Source organism: Sinocyclocheilus anshuiensis, unplaced genomic scaffold, assembly GCF_001515605.1.
Source record: "Sinocyclocheilus anshuiensis isolate Anshui unplaced genomic scaffold, SAMN03320099.WGS_v1.1 scaffold1658, whole genome shotgun sequence".
Classification (NCBI taxonomy): Eukaryota; Metazoa; Chordata; class Actinopteri; order Cypriniformes; family Cyprinidae; genus Sinocyclocheilus; species Sinocyclocheilus anshuiensis.
In genome coordinates this window covers 759,943-770,233 of record NW_015547302.1, presented here as the reverse complement: position 1 = coordinate 770,233, position 10,291 = coordinate 759,943, and the positions used below count along the sequence as shown (strand labels likewise).

Below are 10,291 nucleotides of genomic sequence, written 5' to 3'. Positions count from 1 at the left end.
TATGAAACTTTATTTAATCTAAAAATAACTTGTTTGTCAACATTTGTAATGGACAAAATCGCTCATGTAATACGTAATCATTACCAAAGATCATAGAATTATGCACAACAATGGATGATCACTACCTTCCTGTATTTCTTTGGAACCATGTAAAGATGCGGTTCCTCATCTCGACCAATGGGAGACTCTGGGACTTGATTATAGCTGTCATACTCAAGCTCTATGTCTTTAATCTTATAAGGAACCTGGCAAAAACAGAGACAAAAAGCATAAATAAACTACTGGTTAGACAGCATTACTGCACTGAAATGCTTGACGCATTGTCAAATAACATACCAGAGACTCTAGATCAGCTACATTACTGTAAGATAGCACTTCCTTCTTATAACATATGGAAAATATTTGTCTTGATAATTGTTTACCATGTTTACACATTTAGATCACACATCTGAAATCTTTCAAATCTGTTGAGTTTAGCATTTTGCCATCTTTAGACCATACAAATATAAACTAGAATCAAGTTAGGTGTCATTTGAAAAGAGCTCATGCTTACCTGGTTTCTGGGACGGGTTCTAGGATTGGGGGCATATCCAATAAAGCCCACAGTTTTCATTGTCCTAAGAATCTCTGGATCTACCAGAGGGGCTCGTCTGACAGTGAAAAGAACACATTTACATTAACAAAACACCATTTGCATGTCATTTGTTGGGGGAATTTATATACAAAAACTGTGTAAATGAAATTAGTGTGAATAAAAAAAGTGAGAGATACCAAATGTATTTTTGCTCAAATTTAGTAAATATCACAACTGATCCAGGGGCCCGTTCTTCGTACGTCGCTTATTACATCGGAGATGAAATGTCACATCCAAGATGATATGATCGCGCTAATCAGGATCTGGATAATTCAGCTCTTCGAACGCACCTGTTGTTGATGATTAGTATGGCTGGATTGAGTTAATCTGAGATAATTGCGCGTTCATGGGTTGGTTTAAAAGGGACTATGTATCGATACTCGAAACAACGATCAGCAATGCAGTGATTGGCTGGCGGCAAGACAGCAACGTAATGACATCATATAATAAAAAAGACACCTGACGAAAAACTTGACAAATTTTTGGACTTTTATAAGGAAACAGCCAAGCGAACAAAACTACATAAATGTTATAATAGATAAATGAAATGTGCACTGTTTTTATTTAATTAAATTTTTTTTACATGATTCCCAATTATTTATATTCACGATTTCTAATATTTGTACAGGCTTTACATTTTTATTTCAATGTAGTAATTAGCAATTCATTTAATTTTATATTTGAACAGATTTGTTACGTGACAGCCTTAATTAAAGTTCCTTAAGGGTCAAGATCACGTTATCTGCATCTCCTGCGCTCCATCAAGCCACTCCCATAATATCTGTCATCACTCAAATTAATGCACGACTCTACATTATCTGTATAGCATGTGAGTAAGACTCGAATACAATTGTGAAGTAATAATTTTATGACGAATATATCTTTCAGTGAGTAAAACGGGCTGTGTCTGTAGTATTGAAGACTACACGACATTATTATATTATCTTTAAATACATTTTTTAAATGATTATTATTTTTAAATTATTGTCCCTGGATTAGTAGGGTACTCTTGTAATAAAGTCGCGGTGGTAGAGGACAGATTTTAAGTATCAATTCTGCTTAAAAAGATGCAATCTAATCCTGTTCACATGAAATAAACCTGCTCCCGAGCAGGTTTAAGCTTACGGACCTGTTGCTATGACAGCAACTCCGGGATGAGCTTCGAAGAACCAAACAATCCAAGTTCATGCCAAATCGTCAACAATCAAATCCAGCTAACTGAGTTAGCGACGTATGAAGAACGGGCCCCAGGTGTATGACTTAGGATCATGACCCAGCCTTAGACATACTGCAGGGGGCAGTATTACACAGTAACACTCAGATACAAGGACTGTGCAGAATACCACACTATTCTACAATTTTCTGCAAAAAATAGTATGCATATTGTGCACAGTATGCAAACTGTATGTATGCACAGAATACCCAGATGACCTACTACATTTGCCAAAATATGCAGTATACTAAAGAACAAAGTTTGAGGTTAGAAAGAAATTAAAAATTTTATTCAGTAAGGATGCATTAAATTGATCAAAAGTGACACTAAAGACATGATAGAAGATATTTTTATTTTAAATAAATGCTGTATATTTTTATTCATCAAAGAATCCAAAAAAATAAAAAAGCAGCATGACTGTTTTCAACATAGATAATATACTGAAAATTCAGCTTTGCCATCACAGGAATAAATAACATTAAAAATTAATTGTAATATTATTTCACAATATTATTTTTTTACTGTATTTTTGATCAAATAAATGCAGCTTTTGTGAGCATAAGAGGCACCTTTCAAAAACTCCATCCAAACTTTTAAATGCTACTGTGTATATATATAATAATTATGTAAATATGATGGCTCAGTCATACCTGGGGCTGGGCGTGATAAAGGAGGTGGGCCAATCAGAAAGCAGTGGCTCGGTATTGGTGAGGGGCATGGGCAGAAGAGACAGAGGCATGAGCTCATGGTTCCAGTCCAGCTGGGGCAGGGAGTCCACCAGGCAGGGCAGGGCTAACTCAGTCTCCCTGGAGTAACTGTTAAAGGACACCTCAGGGGCGCTGGACCACAGGTGCACACAGCCACCAGAGTCCCCAAAAGAGAGCGCCTGTTTGCTGGAGGACACATCAAAGCTCATCAGCAGCTGCCCCACAGTGTTGACGTGGAAAATATCAGCCAGATTGGCCAGGCCGGTGGGCTCGCAGAACTGACACTGACCTACAGACACAAAGACACAGACTCACACACCAGGATCTCACTGACAAAAAAAAAACAATCACAAATATTTTTCTAAAATATTTGTTTGGGTTTTTTTTTTTTTTTTAGCAGACTACCATTGCTAATTTGCAAAGCTATGTTGTAAATATGTATATTTAAAAATAAACAACCAAAAAGTAAATAGACTAGCACAGGACAGCAACAGTGCTTATTTCAAATTGGACATAATGGAAATGTTTTGCGGTTCAGTGAGGGAGTCAAGTGTAAACTCAGTAACAACTCTGAACGATGTACTGACAGAGTGAGTCTGATTCAACTTCTAACTCAAGAGCAAGAGGCTTTTTCACCTGGTTTTAAAATAAAAAAATAAAGAAAATTAATGTTCTTATAAAATTGTATTAAAAATCATTGTAATTAAACCCGTCTTAAGACTTTTATTTTTATGTAATCTTTTATTTTTTATTTACAATATAATTAATAAATAATTAATTTATGTTTAACCTGAAATATTTAAAAAACATTTAATAACTTCCCTTTTTTCCCGAATAAAATCGAAACCCACCTACATTTTGTTAATTTTCTACTTGGAAATACTGAACATTACAGTTGTTAAATGCATTGAAAATGTTGAGTCAGAATGTCTTCAAGCCAAGTACTTTGTAATGCCTCACTGGAATGCTGTTTAGCACCTTCAGCATGATTAGTTCATGTGACTCACCGACTGAAAATCTATGTGGACAACATGACAACCACCAAAGGGGAAATGAAAGTAAGGTGGGACTTTTGAATGCTGAAAAACTGCAATAAGATCAGTAAGCTTCAGAAGAAAAGAACTAGATTAAATGTGAGGCTGGGACAACAACGGTAATCCAAAGAAGACCACTATTGGATGGTTAAAATACTTTGCAAGTTGCAAACAAAAATCCCCCAACATTTCTTCGACACATCAGGGACAGTTGGCAGTTGACTGGGGTGTGGCATCCACACCAATACTATCCTGTGTATTTTTCATAGTATTTTATTCTGCGTATTAACATTAAAGTTCTCCTTTCAGTCACAACAGTTAGGTAAATACCACCAGTACTCAGTGGTTAAACGGATCGTAGTTGATCCGTAATCCGTACGGACCAAGCCCCACGGTTCGGCACGCATATGATCCGCGGATTAATTGCAAAATTTAACCATAATAGAGTATACGTTTATAATTTGTTCGTATTTACACAAGCAAACGAATTTTAAACAATTCCAGAGAGAAAAGGCGAAAGGGAACTCGATTCGTTACTCGCGCGCTGTTCTCTATGGAACGATATTCCGGACAATTTTCAAAAGGAATTGCAAATTGTATTTTCAGTTGCGTTTTCCATATGTGGACGCATAAATTGTGACATAATCCAAATGTAATTGCAAATCCTGCATTAAGTTACCGTTTGCATTTTCGCACATGGGAAATACAGTTGCAAATGGACTTTGCTTTTTCATTTGAAATTTGGCAGTCACTGTGCGTTCGCGAAAGCGAAAATGCAAACGGTAATGCAGGATTTGCAATTGCATTTGGATTATGTCACAATTTATGCGTCCACATATTGAAAACGCAATTTGCAATTCCTTTTGAACATTGTCCGGAATATCGTTCCATAGTTCTCTACGCGCACAGCCGCACACACATGAAGCGCGCACAAGCGTTTCAGATGGCGCGCGAACACCGAACTGAATCCTCTTCTGAATCCTCTGAACAGACACATACAATTATGACAAAATACCCATCTCGACAATCATTCATATAAACGCAGTCAGTTATATCTCAAGTGAATGAAAACAGCTGAGAAAGAAATCGGATGTGAAGTGTATCATTATATCGGATATGTGCATCAGGTCTTAAAGTGACAGCGGCATATAAATACTGCTGCTGTCATTAATGATCATCAAACAACAAAACAGCTGTGATAAAAATCTATATTTAATTTATACAGTGAACACTATGCAGTGTTATTTTCCCTAATTATTACATTTCTGTATTTTAATACTACCAACCTTATTTTATTTGTAACATATTCTGTTGTATTTATCTATGCTTGTAATTTGTGTATTTGTTCTTATTTTTACTGGCTGTTCTCTTGTCTCTTTAATCATGTTTAAACTTTCTTAGTTAATCTAGTAGTATTTGCTGTGGTATCAAAGAAGTACTTCGCTTTAAGTAATAAATGGAAAGCAAGTTAAATTGAAATATTTTTATTTTCTTGCTGATCCGAAAAATGATCCGATCCATGGGTCAAAAACCGTAATGTGATCCGAACCGTGAGATTTGTGATCCGTTGAACCACTACCAGTACTACCACCTTTTTGACATACACGTAACATGCATCATACCTGTTTGTGAAATGATAGCCAGGCGGGAGGTGTATGTGGGGATGAAGTGGAGGAAAAGGGGATCCACGTGGACCTGCATTGGGGTGATGGCCCTCATCATGCGCAGGTCATACACCATGAGGAACCGGTCACATGACAGTCCATTCAGGCCACGGCTCGAGAAGCCACATGCCGCCAACAGGTTACCGTGCACGTCAAAATCAGACAGGCTGCCAGAGAACGCGTCAAATTCATGCTCCATTTTAAAGGTGCGTAGATCACGCAGGGACACCTATGACAAATAATTGACACAAATGCACAAATCACAATGAAGAGATTAAATTCATGTTGATTACTATATATTTTACTACAGAGACTATATAAGGTTGTGCATATTGATGAATGCATTTGAAAAATGTCATTATGTCATCTGTCATTATTTATAAATCTATACCAGAAATCAATAAATGGAAAATAAGATTAAAATTTATAAGGGAAATTATCTATTTTATATATGTTTAGATATAGTACATTGTGACCAATAAAAAAATGTATTTACCAATTTAGTCTTTTAGCTTTTTTGCAGTTTACTTTACACAAAAAAAATAAAATAAAATAAAAAAGTAAAAAAAAAAAAAAAAAAGATTTAAAGGAGCTTTTATTATGCCACAGTCAACCGCTTCCGCTCCTTCCGGTCGTGCGTATGTGGGAAAAAAAAGCAGCGCTGTTTTATCATACTAGATACGTTTGAAGGTTCTGTTATTATGCTACTCTGTGTGGTCGTCACTAGTCTAATAAAACGCACAACATATTAAAGCGTCTTTGGTGTTTCCATGTTTTCTACAAAACAAAACCGGAACTCGAGAGGTTATGACATCATTGGCAGGCGACACAATGACACTATGGACACGCTCCATGTCACTAGTTAAAATTGCTTATTTCTCTGGATTTAAACATTCTTCGAAACATTTGGGATAATGTAAGTGCACAAGTCAGAAAAATATATAACACTGTTCTAGTGGTTTTTGGATATTTTAATAAAAAAATCTTACATATTGTGCCTTTAAATAAATGTCAACTACATGCTGGTAAATGACATTACTGCAGTTACTAATGAAATACCAAAATCTTTTTTGATGTTTTTCAATGAACCACAATATAAGTTGTTGTGGTCAGACAGATAGATCCATGCACATTAAGCTCTTCCACTTAATTTTGTGGACAAGCTGAAAAATCCAACTACCAAATAGTCTGAGCTGATCAGCCTGTGAGAAAATTAGGAATGTGTGAAAGCACAAAAATAAAAAAGCCCTATGAATTCTACCCGTGTTTACAGCTGAAGTGTAGGCAGCATGTTCCCACATTAGCTCAGAGCAAAACTTTTCACACACAACATCCCTCTATTCTGCGGGAAAAGAGAAAGGAGGAAACAATTTGTTCCACATCCATTTTCGCTTTACTCCTTCACTCACCTTGCCAGATGTGTGACCGCAAAAGAAGAAGCGATTGGACTGTCTCATGATGGCGACTCCAGGCACCTCAACAGTAAACTAAAGCGACAGTGGAAAGGAAATGTCAGGAAAAGACCTCTGACTATTTAAATACTGAAACATCCTCTAATCTATTATAGATAAGTGTAAAATTCCCATAACATTATATCCCACAAAGGTCATAAATCATTTAGCTTATAAAATGAAAAGTTTCTCTGTACAAATATCAAAATTAATTAAGAATGAAATGAATGGCATTATAAATAAAGATAAATATATATATATATATATATACAGTGATTCTTTCATCTTTATTAAAAAAAAAAAGTAAATGAATATATGCTATATAAAAACAGGTACAGTTTTGTTTAAAAGCATTACTGAAGTAGTGTTGTATCATCTCACTTTTTGTGTTTCCTGTACTGTTGTGAGGTCCAATTCGGCCACATAGTTCTGCAGACCCCCCATTAACAATGTGTTATTATCAGTCAGAATCAAACTGTGCATGTCGGCACCCTCCTCCATTCTGAAAACAAAAAAAATGAATGAATGAACACCCACACATAGGCATACATAAGCAAATAAAACTTTTTATTACAGTATTCACAGCATACGCCTGTGTTCTGTATGACATTAGGCTTTGAGGGCTTCCGACTCACACCAGTGCTGGTCTGGACACGATACCTGTATTTACATCTTCAAATGATAATTGTAGCATATGTGGGTGTGCAACTCACGGATAATCAAACATAATTAAACCTCCCCGGGTGAGGCATTTGAGGTTGTTTTTGGTCAGAAACAGCACCCCTGTATCCATACTCTGGATGTGGCGAATGTCATCGGTCATATGCACCTGGAAAGAGGAGTAGCGGCCCATTGTTGGACCAAAGAAGGAACTTGCATGTCCCTGTTATGAAACAGGAAAGGAAAGAACAAACACACACCCAAGTCAGTAATGCGGCTCACGCTTGTGAATAAAGTGACATCACCTACTCAATGTGGAAGTACATCAGAGATCATGCGTCCGATGTCTATCAAAACCACAGCTGAATTTTTGGAGTGAAATTAAACTTTAGCCTTAAATCCCCCAACTTCAATAGAAACATTTATCCATTCATGCAAAATTTTTGGTGAAAACACTTGCTAGGTATACTGATTCATTTTATAGCTTTGCAAATTATTTGAGTAGATGACATAATTATGATTAGATGACATAATTATGACTTTTTGAGATGCTTTTGAATAAGTCTCTTATGCTCACCTATGGCGCATTTATTTGATAAAAAAATACAGTAAAACCATAATATTGCGAAATATTATTACAATTCAAAAAGGTGTTTTCTATTTGAATATGTTTTAAAATGTAATTTATTCCTTTCATGGCAAAGTAGAATATTCTATTACTATCCGTGTCACATGATCCTTCAGAAATCATTCTAATATGCTGATTTGCTGCTCAAGAAAAATATGTGATTCTTAATATTTTTGTGGAAACAATGACAACCCAACCTTTTGAATGACGGTGTAAGTAATTTAAATAAAAGAAGAAGAAATTAATACTTTTATTCAGCAAGGATGCATTAAATTGATCAAAAGCGACAGTAAATTTATAATGTTACAAAAGATTTCTATTTCAAATAAATGCTGTTCTTTTGAACTGTCCATTCATCAAAAACTCCTGAAAAAAAAGTATCACACTTTCCACAAAAATATTGAACAGCAAAACCTGTTGTCAATATTGATAATAAGCACCATTATTAATAATTGGGCACCAAATCAGCATATTAGAATGATTTCTGAACGATCGCGTGACAATAAAGACTGGAGTAATGGCTGCTGAAAATTGAGCTTTGCTATCGTAAAATATATTAAAATAGAAAACAGTTTAATTATTACAATTCAAAATTGTAATAATATTTAACAATATTAATGTCTTACAGTATTTTGGATCAAAGCCTTGAGGAGCATAACTGACTTCTTAAAAAAAAAAAACATTAAAAAAACTAATTATTCCAAACTTTTGTGTCACTTTACCCGATGATTCCCCATCCACAGCAGCTCCTCCTGCAGGTCGAAGTGTGTTGCCGTCACAGGGATCCCGACTTCAGCAGCCACGCTGTGCAGCTCTGAGTACATGCCCTCTACTATGTGCATGGACTCGGGAACAGCCAGCGCATCGGGGTCGAGCTCCACGCCCTGCAGCAGTGCCGGGTCGAGCCGCGGGTCCATTGAAGAGTCCAGGCCGGGCGCGTACTCGCCCAAACCCGGGTCCAGACCATCGAAGTTCATCATGAGGATGGTGGTGCTGGGTTAGAGGTATTGGAAAATGGCCTCAAGGGTGCCCGTTTGTTTCCCTTATAAATATATATGACTAAAAATATATATGGAAAAAAAAATACTGTCTTTTTCTATGTGTATATATTATAATATAGATGTTGCTCTTAAAACATAAAAAAATAAACAAATTATAAATAAATAATTATTTATTTACAGCTTTCTTCTTAAAATATGGAATATGGAAATAAAAACAAACGTTCTGCATTTATTCTCTCCCTCCATTTTTTTAATTGTAGTAAAATAACATTTTATAGACTTGAATATGCATCAAATAAAATATGCTTACATGAAAAGCCCTAATTAGAATTACATTGCTATTAATATTTCTTTTTACCAATTTATATTTTGTTAGGTTTGTCAGTAAATTAATTACGGAAAACTGGATATTTGCATAAATATTAGCATTAAATAAAATTGTATTAAACAGTCATAAAGTTAGTAATAGTTAAAATAAACTATAAAACTGTCAACCTTGTGACATTTTAAAGGCACAGCAGTTTATGAACATAACACATTCACCAATACATTCTTCGTCTCATAAGAAATGAGAAAGGCACCCATTTAGACAATTACATCCAGTTGTCATGGAGACTTACTGTATGTGCTGCTTTTACAAAGTCAGTGAGCTGCCTGCCTAGACAGCATTTTTATCCGCATGAGTTGAACAAGCACATACCAATTCTGGATGACGCGCCTATGCTTCTCAAAACTTCTGTCTAGGTAGGCAGTTCACTAGGTTTTGAAACACAGCAATACTGTTGCACGCTACGTAAATAAACGGGATGTTATCTTATCGAGGTGTGCGACATCTATACTCAGGATTTCAATTCATTTCTAAAGTTCTTTCAACAAACTAGCAGTAAGGGACCTAAATGTGTATTGTGGACATTTAACAGGAAAAAAACAATACCTTTAGAATACAGTTATCCTCGGATCCATATGCTCACACTACTCGCTTCATTCAAAACAAAAACAAGCTCGCACTTCCGGGTGAGATTGAACTGCATCCGGAATCAACATAGGCGCTTTAAAAAAATATTATTTAATGAAAGAATTATTTAAATTAAGAACAGTGAAATGAAAAATGAAAATATTATTTAACTGTTAATATCATTTAAATACTATTTTAAAATATTAAATTAAATATTGAAATTTTGAAATGAAAATGAAAATAGTATAACTGAAAATATTAAGTTGGAAGTTGATTTCTATCTATCTATCTATCTATCTATCTATCTATCTATCTATCTATCTATCTATCTATCTATGTTCAAT

General features: G+C 35.3%; 1 protein-coding gene across 3 annotated transcripts in view; it reads right to left on the bottom strand.

Annotated features, from left to right (window-relative positions):
* pan2 (poly(A) specific ribonuclease subunit PAN2) overlaps window positions 1-10,004 on the bottom strand; it is an 18,686-nt gene extending 8,682 nt beyond the window's left edge. For 2 of the 3 annotated variants that reach the window (XM_016503851.1, XM_016503850.1), the window contains exons 1-9: window positions 9,927-10,004; window positions 8,714-8,984; window positions 7,417-7,586; window positions 7,085-7,205; window positions 6,662-6,739; window positions 5,211-5,481; window positions 2,498-2,843; window positions 554-650; window positions 126-245 (exon numbers count right to left, since the gene is read on the bottom strand). In XM_016503851.1, the coding sequence (XP_016359337.1) occupies window positions 126-245; window positions 554-650; window positions 2,498-2,843; window positions 5,211-5,481; window positions 6,662-6,739; window positions 7,085-7,205; window positions 7,417-7,586; window positions 8,714-8,971 (1,461 nt within the window). In that variant the 5' untranslated portion in view covers window positions 8,972-8,984; window positions 9,927-10,004. Of the gene's footprint in view, window positions 1-125; window positions 246-553; window positions 651-2,497; window positions 2,844-5,210; window positions 5,482-6,661; window positions 6,740-7,084; window positions 7,206-7,416; window positions 7,587-8,713; window positions 8,985-9,926 lie in introns of those variants that run through there. The other variant, XM_016503849.1, reaches the window with a different exon arrangement.
* Between the last annotated feature and the right edge of the window lie 287 nt (window positions 10,005-10,291).